The 27,424-nt window shown below is 31.6% G+C and overlaps 1 protein-coding gene across 1 annotated transcript in view; it reads right to left on the bottom strand.

The window, feature by feature from the left end:
- Positions 1–27,424, bottom strand: part of COL11A1 (collagen type XI alpha 1 chain) — a 208,477-nt gene that overhangs the window by 83,952 nt on the left and 97,101 nt on the right. Inside the window, exons 16-35 of the mRNA XM_082382788.1 lie at positions 26,416–26,469; positions 26,244–26,297; positions 25,988–26,041; positions 24,718–24,771; positions 24,556–24,600; positions 23,319–23,372; positions 22,835–22,879; positions 22,530–22,583; positions 22,000–22,044; positions 17,675–17,728; positions 16,543–16,587; positions 14,405–14,458; positions 14,280–14,324; positions 10,213–10,266; positions 8,479–8,586; positions 5,699–5,752; positions 866–919; positions 687–731; positions 499–552; positions 339–383 (exon numbers count right to left, since the gene is read on the bottom strand). Coding sequence (XP_082238914.1) covers positions 339–383; positions 499–552; positions 687–731; positions 866–919; positions 5,699–5,752; positions 8,479–8,586; positions 10,213–10,266; positions 14,280–14,324; positions 14,405–14,458; positions 16,543–16,587; positions 17,675–17,728; positions 22,000–22,044; positions 22,530–22,583; positions 22,835–22,879; positions 23,319–23,372; positions 24,556–24,600; positions 24,718–24,771; positions 25,988–26,041; positions 26,244–26,297; positions 26,416–26,469 — 1,071 coding nt within the window. The remainder of the gene's footprint in view (positions 1–338; positions 384–498; positions 553–686; positions 732–865; positions 920–5,698; positions 5,753–8,478; positions 8,587–10,212; positions 10,267–14,279; positions 14,325–14,404; positions 14,459–16,542; positions 16,588–17,674; positions 17,729–21,999; positions 22,045–22,529; positions 22,584–22,834; positions 22,880–23,318; positions 23,373–24,555; positions 24,601–24,717; positions 24,772–25,987; positions 26,042–26,243; positions 26,298–26,415; positions 26,470–27,424) is intronic.

Genomic DNA, 27,424 nt, shown 5'->3' with positions numbered 1-27,424 from the left:
AAGTGAGTATCAGTATGGAAAGCAAGAGGAATGGAGAAGAAGGCATAGGTGTTACATGTGTATTTAAAAGAAAACAATTCTTTTTGTTTAAAAGTTGATATCATAGGCCAATTAGCATATAATTTCTCTCATTTCTATAACAAAATTAGTAGCACATAATTGATTAAGCTTTTTTTAGGAAAGTAAATAAGAATAGGAATTTTTAAACTCTGACTAGATTTTGTGGATGACTGTGTACATGTATTTGCAGACACATGTAACTGTAACTTTTCCCAGAAATTTAAACATTTGCAACATATTAATATTTACTTTATATGATATGACTGTATCGTACTTACTCTTTCACCAGGAGGGCCAGGAGGACCATCACCGCCTGAAGTGCCCTGGCAACAACAACACAAAAACCGGAAAAAATCAGTTTTGATTCCTTCTGTTAACATCCATCCTCTGGAAGAGGAACTTACAGGAAAGCCCAAATGGAACAAGTGCTGATGATACCTTTGGACCAGGTTTCCCAGTGGGACCTCTCGCACCTCTTGAACCTCGAGGACCCTGCACATAAGAGCAAAGATGAAATTGATCTAGTTCCAAGCAGATCTAAAGGCACAGGATCAGTTTTTATTTATGAAGAAAATAGGAGAGTTAAATGAAAAATGAAAATCATTATTTTAAATCAAGGTACTTACCGTTGGACCACGCTGACCCCGAGGGCCTGGTTTGCCAGCTACACCCTGCCAAAGACAGTTCAAACAGTTTCAATACGCAGTATATCACAGTAAAATTGTGAGTCTGGTGCTGAGAGATAGGTACTCATGTAAGAACATTTACATTAGATAGTCCAGAACAATATACTTGTATATCATACCCGGGCACCTTTCTCTCCATTGGCACCTGGAAACCCAGGAAATCCAGTGGAACCCTACAAAAATAAAAATAATAAACAATGAGTACAGTAACTAACATTTTTAGCCACAAGCTGAAAGTCTTTTGGAACACAATGATTCTTGCAAGCTGGTAGCATTCAAATCAAAAATATAATTTAAGATACCATACAACCTCCATTCATGTATTTAAAAATGAACTTACAGTGACACCTGAAATCCTGGAAGCATTTAAAACATGAATTGGTAAAACATTTTAGTTTTTAACTTTAAGGAAATTAATTAATCAAATATATCATTTCTCATATTAGTAAACAGCAATTAAAGGGCATTTCATATAAAATAAATTTTTGACTTATAATTCTACATACTTGCTTCAACTCTGAAAAAAAATTTATTTTTCACAAGCATGAATAATCCAATATTAAAATAGGAATTTTATAAAATATTTTTCCTGAATTAACATTATTGTATTCTTATACTTATCACTTTTTAATTGAGTATTTTATACCTTTAGAACTGAGTCAAATCATAAAGACTAAAAATCTTCTTCCATCTTTTCTGTTTGATGTTTGAATGTGGTTAGATCTAACTGAGAGTCTAAGTCAGACAGTTCAGCATTAAAATCTGTTTGTGGGATTCCAAAGACATAAATTCAAGACTTATGTTTGTCATGCATTCACCTAAGTAATTAGGTACATTACTATAGTATAATTATGAGTACAGTTTTTTCTTCTACAAAATGAGAGCAATCATCTGCATCTTACAGCTACTTTGAAACCTATAGGAAATCAGAATAAAGGAAAGTAAGGTATAAAAATGATAACAATAGCTAACAATAAATAATGATTATTTAAAGATGTAATAAGCACTGTAAAAGCATTATGTAATTTAATCCACAAACAGCTACATTTTACAAATGGAATACGATTCCCCTATTTTACCTTGTACATATATCCAGATTTTCATCTGCTGAGAGATTCCTTTGAACATGAATGTGATTGGTTTGCCTCGTCATTGTATCATGAAATAGAGCAGATTAGGGTTCAATCCTTGCTCCTCAACTTACCAATAACTATGAGACCCTGGGAGGGGTGGGCTGGGGGGCTTCCAAACACTCACTATTTTCCTATTCAGACCAGTGCATGGATTAAATGCAATAATGTGTAAAATGTCTAGCAAAGAGTAGTAGACATGAAGATTTTACACACTTCCCCATGCACTGAGGAAGATGTAACAAAGCCTTCTTTGACTTGAATACATCTTTGTGTTTTGTTTTGTTTGCTTGTTTGTTTTTGATTTACAATGTTGTATTAGTTTCAGGTATAAAGTGAATCAGTTACACATATGTATATCTGTATTCTTTATTCAGATTCTTTTCATTACAGGTTTTTACAAGATATTGAATATAGTTCCCTGTGCTATACAGTAGGTCCTTGTTTATCTATTTTACGTGTAGTAGTGTGTATCTCTTAATCCCAAACTCCTGATTTATCCCTCCCTCTCCGTTTCACCTTTGGTAACCATAAGTTTGTTTTCTATGCCTGTGAGTCTATTTCAGTTTACACTCATTTGGATTGAACTAACCTAAAGTAATCTTTCTCCAAGTGATAAATGCCTCCTCTGTATCAGAATAATCTGGGGTGACTGCTAAAAGTGTGGACTGTCAAATCCCACTGCAGACATACTGAGACAGACTCTCTGGCATTGCATTCCTGGACCCTGCAATTTCCCCAGGTGATACATACAGAATGGATGTTATAATTTATATTTCCTCCACAAGTAAGGAAAGTTGTATATGAAGCCTTATGGGATTTGATGGACAAAACTTAGTATGAGCTGCTAAACTTCTTTTTAGGACTTGTTTAGCAATATATTCTAATTCATGCTTACAGAGACCACTATGTGATCAACCTGAGGACAATTGTTAGGACATGTAATACACAGTGGGGGAAAATGTCTGCAAATGATATTTTTTGAAGGGTTTTCAAAGCCTTCTCTCTTTCTCTAGACAGAATCAGATAGTTATACCTGGTAGAATATTACTATGTGACTACTCTAGGAATTTGACAAGTGAGTATAATCCAATATGAAAGTAATTCACTTCTATCAAATTCAATTTGAGGACAAATATTCATCTGTCCTGAGTAGAACACAAACACATTTATAGAGACTCCATTCAAATAAATTGCTCTTATGCATCAATTTCATGTTTAATAAATTTATTTTCTTACATGGTTTCTGCTCGTAGAAATTTATGGGAAATAGACAAAAATGTCCAATCCACCAACTAAACAGTTTGTAATATATGGGCATATTCTTCTTCTTTTCTCACATAAAAATTATCACCAAAATATACAGTTTCCATGAAAAGACATTATCTGCTTTTAAATGGAAAAAATAAACAGCCAACAAAAGGCCAAAAAGTCAAATGTTAATAGTGAAACTGGCTCTTTCGGTGAACTGAAAATTTCAAAATTATTTTAAATTCTGTTTTAAATATAAATGAATCCTACCTTAAAATAGATTTTACTTTTTGAAATAGCTATCATTTTATAGTGCATATGGCAGTGCATCTTTTAAATACTCAGTATGGTTTATATTACTAGTAAGATATTGGATAAATTATATTGCCTAATTATAGTCCTTAAATTGCTTGAAAGGGATTAGCAGCTGAATTTCATTTTTAGTACAATAAAGACTTAAATCTATCCAAAATTCATTGGCTTCCACATAGGAAAAAATATGAAGCTATCTTTTATCTTTGATGTATCCATCATTTTTTGTTTTAGAACTGAGAAACATAAATGTTTTTAACCATAGAAAAAAGTTATGAAGAAAAGTAATAGAAAAAAATAAAGACCAAAATTTCAGACATTTAGGTTAAAGGGTAAAAATAAAATGTTTGATTCCTCTAGGAAGAAATATTTCTCTCTAGTCATTCTGGTCCATTTTGTAAATAAAAATAAGTCAATGAATACTGAATAGAGGATTGACTTAGGAAAAACAGAAAAAGATAAAAATGTCAAATAAACACTTAATAGAAAATTGTACTCATTCATGTAACATGTAAAAAAAGTTTTCCATTTTTAAATCTAAACACCACCGCATTGCAACTCAATTTAGTAATTAGATAAAAAATTTACCAAATAATCTAAGAATAGTTTAAAGTTGTGGGTTAAGTAAATATCTTCTTTTACTCAAAGCACTTGTTAAAATGCTGGACATTTGAAAGGCAGGTAACTAGGTGACAGGACAATGTATTAGACACAGTATTTAAAAGGTAAAAATTATTAATCAGTGTTCTAAATGTAGCCAGAAACATACAAATGATGCTTGCATTATTTTAAAATCATAGATTAAATGAATCTTATTTCAGAAAGGCTCAATTACCTCCTAGCATACATGGAAATATATATTCTAGAAATTCAGTGAAATATTATAGGACAAAACCACATAGCAAGCCTAAAATACTGTTGCCACATGATGATGAGTCACAAGTGCATGCAGTTCACATTAGTCAGGAGGGAGGATATTTTGGTCTCTCATTGTTTATCTGTGAAACTTATTAATAAATATATATTTGGGGATTATTATACCCAACCAGGATGTATTCTTATATACTAAACCTGTCTAGCCTGAATGGATCAAACAGGGATAGATAGATGACAAAGATATAGGTAGATAAATAATAGATAAATAGATAGATAATCTCATGTGCATATAATTACCTTAATATTAAAAACCAAAATTTACATATTAAATCATTTAACTGTTTAATGTAACTAGTCAATACATCAAATGCAGCCTTAGCAAAGTTTTATAATTAGCTCGAGGAAAATTAGTACACCAAGGTAAACATGTATTTTTAAAACATCTTCTTTTTGCTTAAAATATGTATATTTCAAATAGTCAAAAATAGAATTTGAGTGCATTGAGTGCATGGGTTGAATGGTGCCCCTGCAAAAGATATATCTAATATCCAAATGTTCTAGAATCTGCAACTATTACTTTATTTGGAAAAAGGGGTCTTTGTAGATGTGATTAAGTTAAGGATCTTGAAATGAGAATATCCTGAATTATCCAAGTGGTCTTTAAATCCAATGACAAGTGTCTTTATAAGAAGAGAAGATACAGACACAGAAAAAAATCCGTGTGGAGAAGGGGTCAGAGATTGCACACAAGCCAAAAAGTGCCTGGGGCCACCAGAAGATGGAAGAGGCAAGGACAGATTCTCCCACAGGGCTTTTGGAGGGAGCATGGGCCTGCTGACACCTTGATTTTAGACTTCTGGACTCCAGAACTGTAACAAAGTCAATTTCCATTGTTTTAAGTCACCAAGTTTGTGGTGATTTGTTACAGTAGCCCTAGGAAACAAGTTCTGTGGAAATGAGGGAAAATAAAGAGGATGAAAGAAGAGTTATTCTTTCTTTAAAAAAAATATAAGTGGTAATTCAAACCTTCAGGGTACCAGAAAGGAAATCAAAAGCTATTATCCATCACCTGTCATCTACTTAAAACTTCTATATATATTAATATACTGCCCTGGAATAGTCCTTATTCCACTTACAAGGAAGTGGCTGACTGTGCCTTCCTTTCATGAGTCAGTCTCCAAAATACTCCAATCCAAACTCACCTAGGATCTTTGAACTCTCTGCACCCCAGGTGCCCACACCGCCTCTGACTTTCCCTTATAAGATTATATTTTAAGGATTCATCATCCCTGTATTACAAACTGAAAGGTAACCATAGATGATTAATTTTAAGTGTATCTACAAAATGCTGATAAACTGTAAAAATCAAGCTAAATATTTTACCTTTGGACCTTGTCTTCCTGGATATCCCGGTAATCCTGGAACACCAAGTTTCCCCTAAAGTTAAAATAATAATAATAATAATAATCAATTCTAAGATGAATTAAGTTTAAATGATGCTTTTAGTCATTTTTCTAGAAGTTAGAACCACATATTTGCACATTTGAAAGGAAGATTTGCAAGTTTTTGCCATTCTTTACTTTCATTATATTTCTTAATTTGAATAGGGAAAATAATGTTGCTAATGTTATAATGTTCACTAACTTAACCTCTGTTGTCTAAGTGGCAGTGCCTTCTTTAGTGACATCGAACACTGAGTAAAAAGAATTCTAGGACTGTTTGTGAACTGAAGAATATGCTAAGAAATCACCTAAGTTTTATGAACATTAAATACTATTTAAAATTAATGGATGTAGTTAGAACTGCATGTAGATCTTATCATTCCAACTAAAGGTAATCTATTTGATAAAATTATTTCATTTCTCACTGTAAATATAAAGCAAGCAATCATAAGTTAACTTTTTTTTGCTGAATAAGGAAAGTTTAAATAACTATACTAAGAAATTTGAACCTGATTTTTGAGCAAAGTTTCTTCTTTTATTCAAATGTCTGAGTAAATTGGGTTAATAAATATCAAATGGTGAGAGATACAGATAAATAATGATTTTTGTGGAGTGTTAATTCCTACAGGTGGGAACTTGCATATGCAGCTATTTTCTTCCAGTGCAATGAGATTACCTCTCAATCTGAAAGTGCTGAAACAAATTATAAATTACAGTGAAGCCCAAAGATGTATAACAAATACTAAGAGGTTTAAAATGCTAAACTAACGAAATTGGCCCCCTGAACAAAGCATTAATTTAAAAACATGAGTAGAGAGAAAATAAAATTAAAATAAATGAATTGAATAGAATATGTTTGTGGAATTTTACTGTGACATTTTCCTTAAGATCTTAGGAAAGCACATTTCATATATAAAATATTATTTATCAAAGTCTTAAACATTAACAGACACATAGTATCATTATTTCCCATGTGCATTTTAAGTGAAATAAGAATAAAAACAAACAAGTTCAAATTACTATATATAAAACATTAATAGATGAGCAGGATTTTATGAAAAAATAAATATTTTACTGGATGAAGCAAGGCAAGAAATTAGGAATATACTTTATGACCTTGTTATTATAGGTTGAACTAAACAGTTATCTGATTCATGATCAACACTGCATAGGTAAACAGACATTCAAACAAGCCTTAAGAAGCATACTTATAATGATGTCCCCTTGGATAGAGTAAGTTGCCACAGCTTGTTTTATGCTACTGATTTCAAGGTTAATGAAATGCTCTAATTATTATCAGAAAACTTTTGTAGTCTATGTTAATTACTACATTAGAATGTAAATTCATTCATTTTAGAGTCATTTAAAAATAAATCCAGACAGAAAATTTCTTTGTATTTTCAGTGTGGTGATAAGCAACTTCAATAAAAGGGAAAATACTAATGAAAGGTGAAAGATGAAGCACTGCGGGGTAAAGTCCTGATGCCTCAGAATAGTTTGTGGGACCGTTTACACAAAATACAGTGGAGTTGAGAAAAGAGGAAGGTCCTGGAATATCCTTAACTATTGGCAAGTGAACACTTTAAGTAGAAGGGTCATAGGCCTTGTAAGCGCTTGTTCCCCCAACCCTATCTTTTCCCTCTGTTGCCTAAACACGATGACATTATTCATCAGTTTACAAACCACAACTGAGAGTATGAAACTGTAGAAGAACTACTATATCAGATGACTCATAATGACATGAGGAAATGATTTTTTATTTGTCTAGTCACAATTCTTATATAATCCTTATATATTTTCCTTCTGGGACAGGAGGGTAAGGGGCAGAGACGACAATTTTCTTACATAGCATGGAATTTCCATATTTATAGAATAATGGCATGCTCAATATAAAAACTGGACAATAGTCATATTTACAAAAAAAAGGAAATCATTTGATTTATATCACCTAGAGATAATTATTATTTATATTTTCCTTCAGTGTACATAATCGGAAAGCACTTGTCATGGATATTTCTAGTTTTGTCTTAATTTAACTTCAGGTTCATTATAAGACGTTTACAATATCACTAAATATTCTACGAAGGTATAATTTTCATGTTGCCTAATGTTCTATCTAAATGTAAGTATAATGATTGCAAATATTTTTTGACATAATGCATATAGCCCAGTGGCTCTTAAAGCAATGAATATTAATATTATCTGGGGATATTTTAAAACATAGTGATGCTTGAGCTAACCCCAGATTAAAATTAAAACCTTTTCAAGTTTGGCCTGAACATCAGTATGTTTTAAAACATTTATCCTGTAAATATATATGTTTATGTGGAAAGAGTGAAAAAAGGACATTTTGGTTTGAGGGCCAAAGATGATTCAAGTTGTTTGAAAATAATAAGTAGACCATCTTTGATTGGTTCTTTCAGCCTTCATTAATCACGCTCAAATTCTGCACTTTTAATATAGAAGAGCATTAAGAGTGGTTGATTCTACATGGCCAATGGAAGCAGAAGGGACTAGAAAATAAGGAAGAGTGAAAGAGGATAAATGTGCCCGTCTCATGATTATACTTCTAAGTAGTAATATGGATATGAAACTGAAATTCAAAAAATTGAAATTCAATAAAACCTTCTAGATTTACATCACAGATGATTAAAAACACCCTAAAATGACAGTGAAGCATCATCTACAAGAGGACCTGTGAATTTAAAGTTGCTCCCTAACCTTCTCTCCTGCTTGACCAGAAGGACCGGGGTCTCCGGTCGGACCTGCTCGACCTTTGGGGCCTTCAGGGCCATCTTCTCCTCTTGGACCTACTTGACCAACTTCTCCCTGAAACACAGAGTAACAACGTTCTTGTAATTTAAAATATCTTGGAGACTGAATGGCAGAAGTTATAGCCTATCAAAAAGTTATATTCTTCAACTCTTGGTTTGTTTACTCACATATTACATATGACAAAGAGGCTTGAAAGTATTTGATTTCATCAATCTTTCAATTAATGAATAAACTACTCAATGCAGTCTGAAAATTGAAAAACTACAGAAGCCCTATGCTACCATGTATCACATTAAATTAATTTTAATACATTGTGTTGCAGAAAGAGAGAGAGAGGAAAAATAAATAAGAATCAAAATTAGATACTGTTGGTTGGCTGAATATGCTACACCAAAATATGCCACTTTGGCATAAGGATTATTTTGAAATGAAGGCAATTGAAAAGAAGCAGATACAAAAAAAGTTCTCTACCCACCCCATACTTGCTTAAAAGCAGGGCACAAATTTGCAAAGGTGTCTTTCCTCCCCTCTCTACTAGAACAGACAAAAATTAATCACTAGTGACAACTAGACCCTTACCAGTCCAGAGCCAGAAGCAGGTACCAGTGGAATCTATCTATGCAACAAACTTTACAACTAGCCTTTATTATACCATTAGTTTCCCATATATCTGCCTTCCCACAATTTACAGTACTAGAAACTCGTCCTTTTCCTGCTCAAAATTTATTGTTCCTTTGCTAAAATGCTATACAAGCCCCAGTTCTAACCATTCTTTTTAGTTACTCATCACTGAGTGTTCCCATGTATAATCATGATACATATGCTAGCAAACTTCTGTTTACTTTTCTCTTGTTCATCTGTCTTGCGTCAGTCTAATTTTACAGGGCACCAGCCTGAGAACCTATCAGGGTAATAGGGAAAATAATTGTTCCTCCCCGATGACAGCAACTTTAGAAATCACCGTTTGGAACACAAGAAAAATGTCTCTATTTTAAACTTGGCTTTCGCATTTAAGGTATTAGCAACTGGAACGTGTAAGTTATTGCCCCTATCCTGGACACAGGCTTTCTATGCATTTTAGGAAAATCAATATTCTATAGTATCCTTTTTTGCTTAAATTTATTAGATACTATTATTATGCTAGTTATAAGATAAATCTTTCCAATAAAATTTAATTTACTTTAGGTGACACAATTTTGTTTTCAAGATACTCATTAACAGAAAAACAGTGTACTATTTCTACATTCAAAAATTCAAGACAACTATATAGTGAACATTCATAAAAGTTGCAGATACAGTTTCCAGGCAGCATAGCTCACTATATGTGAACAAAATTTAAAACAAATCTATTGAATTAATTATATAAAACAATTTGATCATCATTTTAGAAAATATCTGTAAACAATAATACTATATATATAATATACTATATATTATGTATATATATTTTATATATATAAAACTATTGATGTTCTGGGACATATAGAGATTTAACATAACATCTAAAAAACAACTGATACTATATTATCTCTACAAAAATTAAGACACTTAATCTTCATATAAAAATGGAAGTGAAAAATATCACGGGTAGTACATTTTTATTTATCCTGTGTTTGCAATATTTAATTATAAGAATAAACACACAAATGTATGTACTAGTGCAAATGTCTTTTTACTTACTCTGTCCCCTTTAAGACCCATGTCCCCTTTGAATCCTGGAAAACCATCTTCACCCTAAAAAGTATAAGGAATAAAACAAGTGTTTAATCAATTGTTTCTATGGATCTAAAATACGGCTATACAAATTATGAGTACTGATAATTAGGAAAAATTGTTCTGAGAAACATGTACCTTAGTTGTGAAACCTCCTCTTCCCTATTTTAACCCTTTATCCCCAGTATCCTCCAATTTTCCCATAATTAATGCCTCTAAGTTACCAGAAAAGTTTTCACAAATGTGTCCATTGAATCTTCTCTATCTTATGGGGGGGGAATAACCATTTTATTATAACAACATGTATCCTATGTTATTTGAACAAAGAAAAAGTAAAATTTTAATTAATTATATTAACTTTGGCTTACAAGAACTCTGGACAACCAAATAAAATGTCTTTAATTTACTGATATATAACTAAGAATTTTATACTATTCATTTTGTCTCCTGTGCTTTAGATAAATGTCTTCTGACTCAACTTGTTCTCTAATTACAATCTCTCTTCAGGTGAAGAATAATCAAATTAATATTATCCTTAACGTGTAAATAGAGATTGCTTATCGTCACATCATATGCACAAACCAATGATGCTGAAAACTGGGCATCCTTTCGCAAAGAGAGGAGAAATTTTGACTGTGAAAATATTTCCTGTCATTTTTACTATATGCAGACTTTTGAGAAATAAGCTTCATCAATAACCTTACTGTCTCTTAATTTCAAGAAAAAAATTTAAATTCCTAAGGAATAATCACTCATGTATTCAATAGCATTAATTGAGCAATAACTCTGTTCAGAGTATTGTGGAGTAGTTTGAAGTTTTTGTTTTACCAATAATTTGTATTAATTTTGGTACAGATGGAATAGAATGGGTGTTTAGAGAAGAAAGACATGAGGATGATGATAATGATGATGATGTGTTGTGCTGGTGCTGGTTCTGGTGAGGCAAGAAGGGAATTTGGAGATTTGAGGGGGCAGGTGGTACCTTAATTAGTAGTTGGAGAATAACCATTCATGTACTCAATAGCATTAAATGACTTGCAGAGTTTGAGAAAAAGACATGTCAGGCCAAGTCTGAGAACAGAGCTGAGAAGATTAGTTCCTACACTTCCACATCCTGCTGCCAAATGACCTCTACAAAACATAAAACTGATCACATCTATTTTTGCTTTAAAATACTTCAATGGTTCCAAAGTGCTAATGATGAATATAAGCTGCCATCCCCCCTCTCCTTCCTACCATGATCTAGGCTTTGCTCACCTCTATAGTCTTATCTTTGGTCTTAAATCCCCTCTCTACTTCCATTCAACACACTGGGACTGATTTTAGAAAAACTGAATTACCTGTATTTCCATTTGTAATTCTTTCATTGGTTAACTACTTACACATACACACACATCTGCAAATCCTTTACCTTCTCTGTCTACCTGGTGATACTTTCCTCTTCTTTTAGGATTTAGTTCATGATTCTGCTATGAAGTTTTCCATGACCTCAATCTTTCCCCCTTAAAATTAACCTCTTTGTCCTGTGTGCCCCACTGAACATTTAGCATTATAAGATAACATCCTGCACTTAATAGATCATAGGTCTCTTTCTACTAAATGGTCAAAACCAAGAATCATGCCTAATTGACCTCTGAATCTCTAGTGCCTAGTACATTTTGACCCTCAAAAATCATGATATTTAATAAACATTTGTTAAATGTCCATTTGGAATCATCCTTGCCTCAGTGCTAGTTTGGTAAGGTATGCTAAGGTCCAGAAAATATCAGGTTATGATGGATATATGAGACTTAGACTTGGAAAAGGAATCCAATCTGATATCCTATCTAAACATAAGAATTCTGACAGGTCTAAAAGTTTTGACACAAGCATAATGTTTTCAACTTTCTGGCCACAAAGTAGGCTTGTGGAATTAGGATTCTCTCTGCACTGAATGCAATTGGGCAATAGCAGAGGCTTAAAAGCTGAAAATGACCACTTCACTTCCTATTGACTGGTGTCTTCATTACTTTCTCCCTAGAGAGAAAGGTAATTACACAGTTGCCAAGTTTAGTTTAAAAAAATACTGCACTCTATGTCTAAAATCAGTAACAGTTTTTAGGATATTTTTTCTGGGAGAGATTTGTTTTTTAAGAGAGCATATAGTGGACTAGATGATATTTCTGTCCAAACTTTGTTTTCAATACATTTGCAATTTAAAAATAAATTAGATGACTCAAGTTATTAAGAATATCCTTACAATAAGTGACATTTTTTAAACAAATAACACTTTCAAGCTACTAAGCTTTCCAGTCCTTAAATTATCAAGTCTGAATTAACATTTTAAAAAAGTAGACAGATTTTTAGAAAACATGTAAAAGAGGAATTCACCTGTGCCACTTGGTTAACTGGATTATGTTGCTTAAGTTCTAAGGAACAAATCTGAGTCTAAACAATGGAGAATTTTATTCTAGTTAGGGTACTAACTTGGTATTTCACCTTTGGTTAATTAATATTGTTATTCATAAAAGAAAATAATTTCAACTTCCTTCTTCATCTCTTACGAGATAAATGGTCAATTATAATATATACTCAGAAAAACACAATAACCAATAATCTCAAATTGTTTTCCTACATATAAGCAATATACATTTATTTTTTTCCTGAGTAGGTTTTTCCTCACATATATCTCATCATCTATAATTTTATTTTCCTTTGTCATTTGCTACTACCCCCTTTTCCAAAAAGTTCATAACTTTCCCACCTCAATTAAATGCCTTTCCTTTAAACACTGCCTTCCCTAAAAATCCTTCGTGGGCACTAATTCCAGAGAAACAATTTGAATTGATATTTAAATGTATTACCAATAAAAACTGAGATTCCAAATTCCAAACTGAGACAATATATTTTTTTGCATGGGCAACTTGCAAGTAATTACAAGTTCAGCACTGTCCAAACTACCACTGTGCTAGCTCAGTAAGACACGATACCCTGAAGTTCATCTGTGATGACCAAGATGAATTGGGATTCAAATCAAAGTAGCTAAGTTAATTTAAAATGCATGACATTTTTTCACGCAGTAGAATTGTCAATATAGTTGCATACCTTGACAATGCCTCAGTATGTAACCTATTTATTCTTTTCAGAAAAATAAAATATAATGTATATAATAAGTCCATCCCTTCTTGTTATCTATTCCTTACTGATATCAAATCTATTCAAGGTGTTTCTGATAATATTATGACTGTGGGAATAAACAGTTATCCTTGAAATCAAAATGAGTATTGCATATATTTCTCACCAAATCTACCAACATTTTATACTTAACCTTGTTTTATAAAATGAAATATAGTAAGAATTAATGCAATACTGATTCTGAGTAATGTTATTCCATTTCAACACAATCATCGAAGGATTTGGGAGCTCTACATTTAATGTTAAACATTTACATGAAAAAAATCTCAATTTTGTTTTCTTCATCAAATTAAACTATAAGCACTCTTTAAAAGAGTGCACATTCTTTCAGCCACCTTTACTTGGCTTTAATCTTAATTTCCTTCTTATTAAAGCTTTTGCTGTGCATGCAGTATCACATATGAAGACTTCCTCTTCCCCCAGTTGATTCATGTTACTTCTAACTTTCATATTTTGCACTTCATTTCAATTTATAAAATTTGGGGATTTTAGTAGAGAAAAAAATGGAATAAACATTCCTCTGTTATGCATATAACTGGATCCAATCCAAGCATAACAAACCAATCATAAGGCCAACATTATAATTTAGAAAAGTTAAACACATGTAAGGAAAAAAGGGATGCAGGGTTGATTCTATTTATGACATACTTTTTTTTTTTTTTTTAATAATTTAGTCCTCACCCGAGGATATAAGACTTCTAAAGTATCCAGGATATAGAGTACAAAATTAGACTTGCATTGTTTGGTACATAAGTAATCACTCAATATATTTGAGAAATGGAATATCTGTTCAATAAATTTAAAATTTTTATACAATAGGTATATAGCAATTAAAATCACCTAAATAAATTATGTTTTACCTTTTCACCTTTAGAGCCCTTGAGACCTCTGACACCATCTGCTCCCTATGGAATAAATTAGAAGGATTAAATAACTACAATATTTTACATTGAAATTAAATAATGTAGGAAAAAATAATATTTACCTTTACTCCTCGGGGACCAGGGTAGCCAATGGGACCCTGTGGACCCGGAGGACCCTGGAAAAGACCCATTGCAATTTAAATACATTATGCACTGAAAGTGCCCCTCACTCACAACATACTATAATTTTACCAAATAATCTATAAGAACATGGTATTTTTCTACTTCTGGTAAAGATTTCTGTGGTACTTTATCGTTTGTGTCTAAAGTCAGATATCATGACAAATCATGTGATGAGCACTACCTACTCCAAACTTATATATTCATGCAAAAAGAAAGATAAATATTATGAATATGTGAAATAATATAAGTAATTATATAATTAATAACTGCTTTTCTAAGCCTGAAAAAATCTGATGTCCTCAATGTCTACAATAAACAATTATAGATTAGCCAAAAGGATAAATAACTTCTAACCAAAAACTAGCATGAAATTTATTGCATACCAAATCAAAACTACAATGAGGTATCACCTCACATCAGTCAGAATGGCTATCATCAAAAAATCTACAAACAATAAATGCTGGAGAGGGTGTGGAGAAAAGGGAACCCTCTTGCACTGTTGGTGGGAATGTAAATTGATACAGCCACTATGGAGAACAGTATGGAGGTTCCTTAAAATACTAAAAATAGAACTACCATATGACCCAGCAATCCCACTACTGGGCATACACTCTGAGAAAACCATAATTCAAAAAGAGTCATGCACCACAATGTTCATTGCAGCTCTATTTACAATAGCCAGGACATGGAAGCAACCTAAGTGTCCATTGACAGATGAATGGATAAAGAAGATGTGGCACATATATACAATGGAATATTACTCAGCCATAAAAAGAAATGAAATTGAGTTATTTGTAGTGAGGTGGATGGACCTAGAGACTGTCATACAGAGTGAAGTAAGTCAGAAAGAGAAAAATAAATGCCGTATGCTAACACATATAAATGGAATCTAAAAAAAAAAAAAAAATGGTTCTGAAAACCTAGGGGTAGGACAGGAATAAAGACACAGACGTAGAGAATGGACTTGAGGACATGGGGAGGGGGAAGGGTAAGCTGGGATGAAGTGACAGAGTGGCATGGACATATATACACTACCAAATGTAAAATAGATTGCTAGTGGGAAGCAGCTGCATAGCACAGGGAGATCAGCTCCGTGCTTTGTGACCACCTAGAGGGGTGGGATAGGGAGGAGGGGAGGGAGACACAAGAGGGAGGAGATATGGGGATATAGGCATATGTATAGCTGATTCACTTTGTTATACAGCAGAAACTAACACACCATTGTAAAGCAATTGTGCTCCAATAAAGATGTTTAAAAAAATTTATTGCATTCACATCATCAAGAATATGATCAAAATTATATATTTTCCATGGCTGGCTTCATTTCACTAGTCTACCTAAAGGAAATAACGTATAATATACAATAGTATATAATATACAATACTAATGTTGATTATTTTAATAAGAATCCAAAATTAGCAACTCTAGATAAAAATGATCTTACCCTGCTACTGTAATCCAAAATAGTATTAACATTGAAAGCTTTTATTTTGATATTTTATTTAGATATTTTGATAATCATTGCTCTTACAATTTAGTCTCCTCTTATGTAAAGGTTATCAGAAAGTAATAAGTATAGATAAAATTCAAGTGACATAAACACTTTAATGATATTCAGTAGTTCATGTCCAATTTCATTATTATTACTTATGGTCATTTATTCCACAGATATAACATAGGCAGAATGTGGATTTATTTCAGATCATGAGAATATTTTTTAAAAAACAGAGAATGCTAGTCTAATTGATCAAATTGCCAATGCAAAATTAAATGTTATCTAAGACACATCTTTTTTATACCCTAAATAAAAAGTAACTATAGAAACATGATTTATATCTAAATGTTAGCAAAAATTCTTTTGAAAGTAAAGACATATTACAGGTAGGGAATAACTATTTTCTGGTACTTAGTTTCCAATATTCATATCCCTAAATGATCATCGAAGAATATGATGTATATATATATATAGATATATACACACACATACACATATATATATATTGTAGAAATGATCAAAGTAAGGCATTTTCTCTAGAGGATAAGGTGACAATATTTAAATGGATACTTTGTAACATACCAGAGAACCCTTTTCTCCAGACTGGCCTTCTTTTCCAGGATGACCCTACATTTATCAAAAATATAGACTGGTGAGATGCAATATTAATAGTAATTTATACTATGAAATTGTTCCCTTTTTTCCCATCTGTTTGAGGTTTTACTCTTTATGTTTCAAAATATATTGCACATTTTGCATCAGTGTATATGGCTTTAAATAACACTGGAAACTGTGGCATTTGGAAAGAAACATAATAAGTTTATATTGCATAGGTATAAGTTTCATCAACTACGTAATATACTTGAGCGAGAGCTTGGGAAAAGCACATAAAACATACATATTATTCATCAACAATTCAACCCTAGTCTCATTTAGAGTCTTACATAAAGGTGTTTCAATCTAACTTCTATTTTACATATTGATCAAATAATCATACACACATCTTTAAAAAGCAACTAAAACATGTGGATGGGATATTTTAAAATATAGCAACATCATAAACACTAATGGTATTTGTAATCAAGTTATCAAGAGTCACTAAATATTGCATAAAAACATACAGCTTCACAACAACTATACTCAATGAAAACAAGTAGTTGCAGAATGAAAATTTTGTACCCTAGCTCTGAGTAAGTAGTTTGAAGAGAAAAAAATAACAACTGTGGAGATTACATAATTACATTATTTATTACTATGTGATAAGATATAATAAACATTGCTATATTTCTAGAAAAGTAGGGAATCCCTGAAGGCAGAGGAATTTTCATGTAAGATGTCTGAGGAAACTTACAAAAGGTGAGGAATTTCACCTGGACTCTCAAGAAACATGTTCTTTGAAAAGGAAGAGAGAATGGAAAAGTGTTTTCTATGAAAAGAAAAGGACATAACAAAAGGTATAGCAATAGAAAATGTAAAGCATGGTAGGAAAATATGAGATTCTGGCCTAGAGTGGTCCAAAGCCCACTGGGAGCTCCTTAAAGAGTTTGCAATATGGAAGTGACATGATGAAATAGCATTTTAGAGAGATCAATGTTTAATTACTGGCTCGATTGCTTTTATTACTGAATTCTTACAATCACTTCTAAAGCACATGTAAAATCTATTTTTGAAAATAACATATAGAAATTTTAATGACCAGGTAACTATTACTTACAGGAGGCCCATCAGCACCAGGAAGTCCTCCGAGCCCTGGTTTTCCTTGTGGTCCCTAATCAAATAGAGAAAAAGAATATTTTCATTTAAAAATTGAAAATAATGAAAAGTCTGACTTTGTACATAGGAATATACAGCCAATAAAATTCTTAACTTGAGTCACTGGCTTTCATCTATAAGCAACAAACATCTGAATACTTTTTAACATATTATGTAGAAGAAATGGTATATAAAGATAGATGAAAACCAAATTTAACATCTGTCAAAGACATGCTAGTTTTCATCCTGCTTAGTAGTCCTAAATGTGTCTTTTTTAATTAACAAGTTAGTTTTTGCATACCACAACAAACTGGAACTTATAGAATAAAAAGGAAAACAATATAGGTCAATATACAATCAATATACATTGATTTATACCATTGAAAAAGCAAATATTGGCTATTTCCATCAATGATGTTAATAAGTGCCAATTCACAGGGAACTATATTCAATACCTTGTGATAAACCATAATGGAAAAGAATATGAAAAAGAATGAACTAAATCACTTTGCTGTACAGTAGAAATTAATACAACATTGTAAATCAACTGTTCTTCAGTAACTATTTATTCAACAGATTAATCTGTGTTTAATCACAGGGGATTTAAAATCTCATTTAATTTGATCATTGGTAAGGTTGAAACATGCTAAGAATGACTATTACAAGAAGTAGACCCTTCATCAGGAGAAAAATTTGCTTTCTGCTTAGAATAATTAACTTTATCAAGTCTTCAGAGCCTAAGCCATTATTGCTTACTGGTCAAGTCATTAGCCAGAATTTAGAAACAATTAAAAGGGCAACGATACATCAGCAAGCCTAGATGCTGGATGTAGGAGGATTTTTCCATTCTTAGAAAGTATTTAGAAAAAGCATTGTATTCATATACATGGATAGTACAGAGTTTAACTAGAAAGCCTCACTTAAATCACTACGGAACAACACACAAAAATAAAGATAACATTTAAATTGAACAATCTGGACTTTATAACTGAATTTAATTGCATCTCATTTACAGGATTTAAAAGATTCAATTCCCTTCACCACTCTGCAAAGTCATATACAGTTAAGTAATCTAACATTATGAAACAACTGTTATAAAACTTGTTTTTTTATGGCAGTATTTTGCCTTTCACTCAAATTATTTTTTCGCTCTCAGGAAATAGTCTTATTTCTTCAGAACAAAATGTAGATTACAAAGGCAAAACTATTCCAGTAATTATTATTATCAGCAGATGTGATATTTCTGATTACAAAGGCAAAACTATTCCAGTAATTATTATTATCAGCAGATGTGATATTTCTAAGACAATGACCTTGTGTACAATACTACATGGATTTTATGTTGTTGCTATATATTTAAGGGTAGATGAGAAATACTAAAACTCTTGTACTATAGGATGATTTTTTTAATCAAGTTAAAATCAGTCCATCTTTTTTAAAATGGAAGCTCCATGACAGTACAATATTTTGTCTGCTTTCTTAAGTGCTTGGTGTCTCCCTACAGGAATGGGAACAAAGTTAAATGAATGAATGCCATATTTTAGATGTTAATAAAATAGTTAAAATTCATTGTGTCTCTATGCACTATGTTAAGCAATATATAATATATATATTATATATATTTATATGTATAGTATCCATTTTAAGTCTCAAGAAATTCCATGAAATATCAGCATCAAAGAGCTTGAGTAATTAACTAATGTTAATACATCACAGAGTTGAAATATATATGAATCCAGATCTGTAGCCATATCGTCAAAGTCCTTGCCTTTAACTAATATATATTTTGTGTCTTGCTATTTCTTCTTTAGCTCATATAGTTATACAATACCATTTGTTTTCTGTAAAGCCATTAACATATAAGTGATGTAAATTCTGAAACCATAAATTAAATCATAGGACTTAACAGTATATTTAAGTTATCAATGTGTCAGGAAAGCAATATAGTTGTCATCCATTTTAGTTAATTAACTTGAACTTTATAAAATCTTTTATCACAAATATAATAACAGCATAGGCTATGATAACTTAGGACAAAAATATAAAAGTTATTGGGAATTAAAAATATATGACATTACTTAAATTATATTTAATTGTGAGATTATAGCATGATCCAACTGAAAACATTATTCACCAAGTTTTGAAAGACAAGGCTCTTGAGCCAGAATAAACAGACAGTATATCATAAAGAAAATAAAAGTAATATAGATCCAAAATAAACTATATACCATAAATGCAATATAAATAAAATGCATTTTCTTCATGTTCTTGAGTTTCTTTCTCCTTTTGATGGAAAGAGGCTGTCTTTGGACTCAAGAGCTGGATATGTTCAAAGCAGAGAAAGAAGCAGCTTGTGCTTAAAGACAGCTCTCTTCTTACCACAAGAAGTGCAGTGAATCAGATTCTATATTTTACTTGTGGCTCAACAAAGGGAATTCAGCTATACCAGCTTTCCTTAAAAGCAAATTCTTCCTAGGAATCAGTTCAGAGATGATAAAATTATTGTAGAAAATTCAATAGGCACATGCCTCAAGTGCAATTTATGATTATGATGAGCTAATCTGAAATATGTTAAGAATGGTCCAGATCAAAATCTCTGATCTAAAGCAAAGATTTTAAATCACCTTTGGTACCTAACATCTTAAATAAATAAACCATTTTCTAATAGCACTCTAATACTGAAAGCATATGGAAAATATGCACAGAGAAAAAGTACTTTAAAGATCATTTAAGTTTGATATGCTAATTCTTAACATTAATAATAAGTAACTTGGTAAGAATGTTACCAAAGGATTTGAATATATATTTTACCAAAGAATATATAGAAAAGGTCAATAAGCACATAAAAATATGCTCAGCATCACTAGTGATTAGGGAAATGCCAGTTAAAACCACAATAAGATACTATTTCACACCAACAAAAATGACCATAATCAAAAAGAGAAGCAATATAAGTATTATTGAGAATCTAGAGAAACTAGAATCCTCATAAATTGTTGATAGGAAGGAAATATGGTATAACCACTTTGAAAAACAATTGGAAACTCCTTAAAATGTTAAATATAAATTTACCATATAACCCAGCAATTCCACTTCTAAGTACCTACCAAAAATAAATGAAAACATGTCTACACAAATTCCTTTTTACAAATATTCATAGCAGCACTATTCATAATAGCTGAAAAGTGTACATAACTCATATGTCCCTCAACTGCTGAATAAGTAAACAAAATGTGGTCTATTCAATCAATCGAATACTATTTGGCAACAAAAAGGAGCAAAGTGCTGATATATGCTGCAATATGGATAAACCTCAAAAACATTATGCCAAATGAAGCCAGACAAAAATGTCACATATTATATTCATTCATATGATTAAATTAAAATATTAATTTCATTTCTATATCTTGTTCACATGAGATGTTCCGATAAGGTAAATCTATAAAGATAGAAAGTAGATCAATGGTTGTCTAGGTTTGTGGGTGGAATGGGGAGTGCAAATTGACACAAGGTTTCTTTCTGGGGTGATATAAGTATTCTAAAAATGTGATTGTGGCACAACTCTATAAATTTACTAAAAATCATTGACTTGTACACTTAAAATGAGTAAATTTTTAGGGTATGAAATTAACCCCAAGAAAGTTGTTAATTTTTTAAAAATTGCATATTCATAGAAATCAACAAAAATAAGAAAAAAATTATATTAGAAAGAATTAGGTAACACTGTGCTGTAACTATAAGGGACAGGAAATACTACTTAGGGAATCTGTCAGAGGAGATAGGGACAAAAGACATCTCTTTAATTAAAAACTTATTCTTGTTTTGATCCAGACATTGAGTTATTAACAAGAACATCATTTGCCATTTATACATGAGAAATGGTGGCAATAATAACGTCACAATTTTCCCTTAATTAGACCTTGCTAAAAGCCTTTTGTCACAAGCAAACCTAATTACATTTTTTAAATAATGAGAAATAAAAGGAGAACCAAAATAAAGAGAAAACACTCACTCATATCAGTACGTTTCTGAAATTAATATAGCTGAGAATGTCACATTTGGAAGTTATCCAAATGGAAACTCTGTGAAATTTTATCATTTACAGTTCAGAGACATATGAATGACTGCTGCTCACCCTGTACTTTCATAATTTAACTCCAGATTAATTCTTTATATGCTGAGATATTTAAATATCTTATCAAAAACAGAAGGCAGGCCTTATACCTCCCTAAAGTTGACAACACAAGCTTGTTTACCAGACATTACTAGAACAACAGAATAACTTACTTTTTCACCAGGAGGACCAATTGGACCTTGTGGACCAGGAAGACCCTATTTTAAAAAAATTCATTTCGTATGTCAAGAATCACATCACAAGAATACACTTTTAAAATAGTAAATGATTAGCCCTCTATTTTACATGAAATGATTTATGAGAATATATATATATATATATATATATATATATATATATATCCCCCCACATTCCCCAGAAAGTTTTGCAACACTATGAGGAGTTTTACATAAGCTACTCTTCTGGCGACAGATATGTAATGTGATCCTATTCAGAACCCTCCTGCAGGTGTCCTGGCATTCCATGAACACCGAATGACTCATTTTTCTCTTGGAAGAAAGAGGCCTCTGCAAATTTGCTCAAATTTTTTTAACAAGGGAAAAAAAAAAAAAAGAATGATCTTCCTACATTCACAATAAAAACTCTTAGCCCTACATAGAAAATTCTGAGGCTGTCAATTTTCTTGTATAAAGATACCATCTTACCCCATTATCTCAAAAAAGCTGTGACAGTTTAGACTTACTTGAGGTCCTGGATTCCCTTGCTGACCTGGAGGTCCAGGCTCCCCTTGGGGACCCTGCCATAGGAAAATATAAAGAGTCTTAAATAAAACTGTTTCACATAATAGGTTTTTTCTTCTCAATTGAAAAACAGTCCCCAAATCATGTTTCCCTATAGAGAATCTGGAAAATCTTGCAAAATATTAATGCTGGCAAAAGCACTTGGCAACACATTGTAAGAAATTTTAATTTTAGATTTAGCAACAAAAGTGGTTTGTTAGTACTTAGGTTACAGAAACAAGTTATCTTATGGATATTTCCTACATACCATGTTCCCTTTTGGTCCTGGGGGGCCATCTACACCTGCGATACCCTTCAGTGACGAAAAAAATATGCATGAGTGTTTACAAGTTCAGATGCTACAATGGAAAATTTAGAAGACTAACCTAAGAGCATGACACCCAGTAGCCTAGGTTGACTAAAAAATCATTTTAGAACTTAATGGAAATGAGGGAAAAAGCAAGGTCTATACTCTCCTCTCCATGCCCATGGAGACAACCTAACAGCATTTTCCACTGCGTGTTCAGAATTTGACATGAAACAATAAAATAAGTAAACTAAAAGGAAGAGAAAAGAAGCCAGTGGAGTGGGGTATGCTCAGTTAAACTGGTAGGCAGCATCATTAGGCCTTAGAATATAACAGAGCAGTAAACCCTTGGCTGTCTACTGAAAGCTTTCACAGCCTCCTGGCTTTAAAAATTCTGGCAACAAGCTTTCCCTAAGAAATCTTGAATGTTTTCAACAATACATACAGGCTGTCCTGTAGGTCCTGGAGTTCCCCTTGGTCCTAGCAAACCTCGTGGACCCTAGGAGGAAAAGAAAAACACATTCTCATAAGAAATGCCTTCAAAACATGCCTCTTCCTTTAAATAAATTTTAATGTAATGTTTAGATTAAAATATCTGTTCATCTTCTTTTAATGGTGTTTAAAATGCCATTTTTATGTGACACAAATGTCTAGTGTTTATATTGATCCAAAAGCCAAGATGGATAAGAAAGTCTTTAATACAGCCATATCTTTGATTTTATAAATTTATATATGAATCACTTGGGAAATTTTAAAAATAGGAAATATTTTAATGCTTTAAATAAGTCACTTTTGTGTCATTTTTTTCCAATTTGAATAGCAACACTGAATCTTATTAAATCTTGTTATTTAATAAGATAGACTACACAAATAGAAGAGTCCTGATTCTCATTTATTTTACATTTAAGTAAATTCCATCTTGAAAGAATATTCTACTGAGAGAAAGAAACAAACAGCTGGATAACTATATTAGCAAGATTAGAGAAACCATTTGCTTGATTTTTAAAATTATTATGACAAATAATTTCTTTTTCTTCCCCCTCCTCCATTTGTTCCTCCTTCTTTTCCTTCTTTAGAAAAGTGAATACAATGATTTACTGTCATATTCACTTGAGCTACTATGCCTTTTAGTTGACAGGCTCTATAATGTGGCAAACTAGGACTAAAACTAGGAGGCCTGCTTCTAGTCTGGTTCTTTGATTAACTAGCTTTGGGTAAACCTTTCCAATTCAGTTTCCTCATTTGTAAAAATCAGTGGAAAAAGGATATAATCTAGTAAATTTTATAGTTATATCTGGTATATACTAAGCACCTCATTTTTGTGTTTCTTCTGATAATAAGATTAATTTATCCTAAACACATAAATAGATTCTAGAGCTATTGATGATATAAAAACTGAAACAAAACAAAAAAAACAGCAACAAAAACTAGGTAAGGTTTTTGCCTGACAAGATGTTATATCCCACAATTTTTTCTCTTGATTTTCTAAGACTTTTTCTTTAACAAAAGAAGAGCTCTGAGTATCATTTTTAAATGTTTTTTCACATAACAATTACCTGGTTAGCTTAAGCAAGATGGCAATAGTCATCTGAGTTTATTATTGACTTTATGTATGTTAACACCAATCATTATTCCTTCAAAACGGGGTATTATTTAAAAAGAAAAAAAAGAAAGTTGCTTACAGCTTCACCTGGAAGACCCCTTGGTCCTATTTCTCCATCTTCTCCCTGTCATGGACAAAATGAATGGGAGAGTGATGCAATCAGACAATGTAACATTTCAGCATGATTTTGTTCTATGTTTTAATTTTAAATATTTCTTAAAAGAAATGAAGTTTAATATACCCGCATTCCATCTTCGCCAGGAGGACCAGGAGGACCTTGGGGACCTCGTTCACCCTATTAAATAAATCCAAGTATAAGTAGAACACGAAATAAACTAGAATGTTTGTCTATCCTACAGCTATCCTACCAAATATAACGGAACATTTGCAGAAAAAACTTATGCTCTATTTTCCCTCCTTAAAACACTTCAAAGATAAATCATAATTTTACATTAACTGGCATTATATATTAGTATGCTAGGAAAAATGTTCCCTCAATTTTGAAAACAAAAAGGTTTAAATGAAATTCCCAAATAATTTTCAGACATTTAATTATTACAAACTAATAGAAAAGTATTCTGCTGAAAACTGTCTTAAACATGGATACATTTTGCTGATTTTTATTTAATTTACATTTTTTCTGCTTCTAAAATAATTCTTATTAAAACAGCACAGTTCTAGAAGACTAAAGAAGTTTTTGGATTTTTTAGAAAACAAAATTATATATTTTTCTCAACATGTGATAGGCACACACTAAATATCTTGCTAGACATTCATAGTGCTTTCTTTTCTTTATCTTTCTATTTTTTTTATATTCTCCAATTTCCTAATGGTTGTCCCATCTTCCTTCTTAACTTTTGGAGAAGAAAAATGTGAAGATCCAAAGCTGATCTTTTTTCGAAAGACCACATCTTTGCTTAATTTCCCACTAAAAATATTGACTGGATTGCCGTTCAACATTGTATTTTGTTTAGCCTTAGTGAATTATAAGCTCTTGCACCGGATTGCAAACTAATATTATCACAAAGAAGTAGCCTGTGGTGTCTCAATCTACTGGAGCCATCTAATTAGTATAATAAAATACAGTGCCCAGTATATTGTTATATTAATGACAAACTGCCTATAGATGTCCTCTTTTGAGTATATTTCCACAGACAAAATGTAAGAAGGAAATTGAGGCAATTATCAAAAAATTAGAGGCAAAAATTAAATCTCCACACTTGTTCTATAAATGTATTTTCCATATACATGTACATAAAGATTCCACCTCAACTTATGTTTGTGTAAAATGAGTATTTTAATGTCTAAAAGAAAGTAAAGAACTTATATGAGTATCGCACATATAATTCTACTTATCTTTCTTCAAATATCTAGTAGATGTACTAATTTACATGAGTTCACAAATACTTAAATTAATTTTCTTCTTATATCTTAGTGTATCAATATTTCGTAGTATTCCTGTATTATCCCAATATAAAAAAGTATAAAATGTACAGAATGGTATATCTTACCCTGTGACCCTTGTCACCTGGCAGACCTGGAAGTCCATCAAATCCTCGATCCCCCTGTAAAATCACCATCATCATCATCATCAATCATCATCACCACCTTCACCATCATCATCACATTCCCAGCCTATTTCTGTACTGTAATTTGAGTGTGAAATATTCTTTCATATCAAGAAACTCTATTTTAAAATATAAAAATTTCAGGGGTGAACTGAGATACGAGATCTGAAAATACAAATGTATGAGATGAGCTCCCGACCTTGGCCCCAGGTTCTCCTGGCATTCCTCTTCCTCCATCAGCACCCGGACGACCCTGATAATACCAAGAACATGACTAAGCAAAAGGGATTCCAAATAGCACAGAATAAAAGAAAACAAAATAACTGATGATTTCAGATGCCCTCAAAATGTACAATGAAAATTAACCATACCCTTTTTCCAGACTTTCCTATTGGACCAGGAGGACCTTGGACACCACGAGGGCCCTATACAAAACATCATAATTAATTAATTTTATAGAATTCCTGACCAATAAACTTAATCACATCAAGAGAAATGGCTTTAGAAATTTATATCTTCTTAGCTTTACCTTAATCATTTTAACACAAGAAAATTATTTCTTATGTAAAAGTCTAGATAAAGCAAAAAGACAAGAGAATCGATTTTTCTAAATGGTTTCTTGCCAAAAAAGAGTCATGCTATTTTCTTAAGTTTATATAGACATGCGATTACATTTAAACAAAAGGCATATAAAGTGATATTTTAAGCTAAAAAAAATCCTCAATTGCTAAATATGTTATCAAAACCTTGCAGTTTTACAGTTCACTTGACTGAAAACACTTCCATTTTATTCCTCTTCTCTTTGCCTTCACCTTTCTCTTCATTTTTTGGAGATCCTATTCTAGATATTTATTCTTTTATTGCAGGTATCACATTGGATTATAATTGTCTTTTTTTCATAGTTGAATCTCCCATTAAATTGTTAACCACTGTGATTTTGGACTAAGTCTTTTTCTCCGTTATACTCCCATAATTTAGCACAGTGCCTGGTACATATTTCTTTCAATCATCTACAAAATCCTGGAGGATCACTCGGCAAACCTTAATTCAAATTACTGACTGGCACCATGCCATGTCAGATTAAAGATTCTCAATATCTTTCTTGAAGCAGTATAATACAATGTTATATCAATATATATATATATATAGATAGATAGATAGATATAATATTATAATATATAATAATATATAATAATATATATATTATATATTATATATATAATATATATAATATAATATATAATATTATATATTATATATAATATATAATATATATATATAATAATATTATATATATTGATATATATAATATATATATCAATGTCTTATTTGTGAATTAATATATGTGTTTTTTAAAATAAAATTACACAGCTAATAATA

This window comes from Balaenoptera borealis (genome assembly GCF_965194805.1).
Source record: "Balaenoptera borealis genome assembly, chromosome: 1".
Lineage (NCBI taxonomy): Eukaryota > Metazoa > Chordata > Mammalia > Artiodactyla > Balaenopteridae > Balaenoptera > Balaenoptera borealis.
The sequence above is the reverse complement of the archived record's forward strand: the minus strand, read 5'-3'. Positions and strand labels throughout refer to the sequence as shown.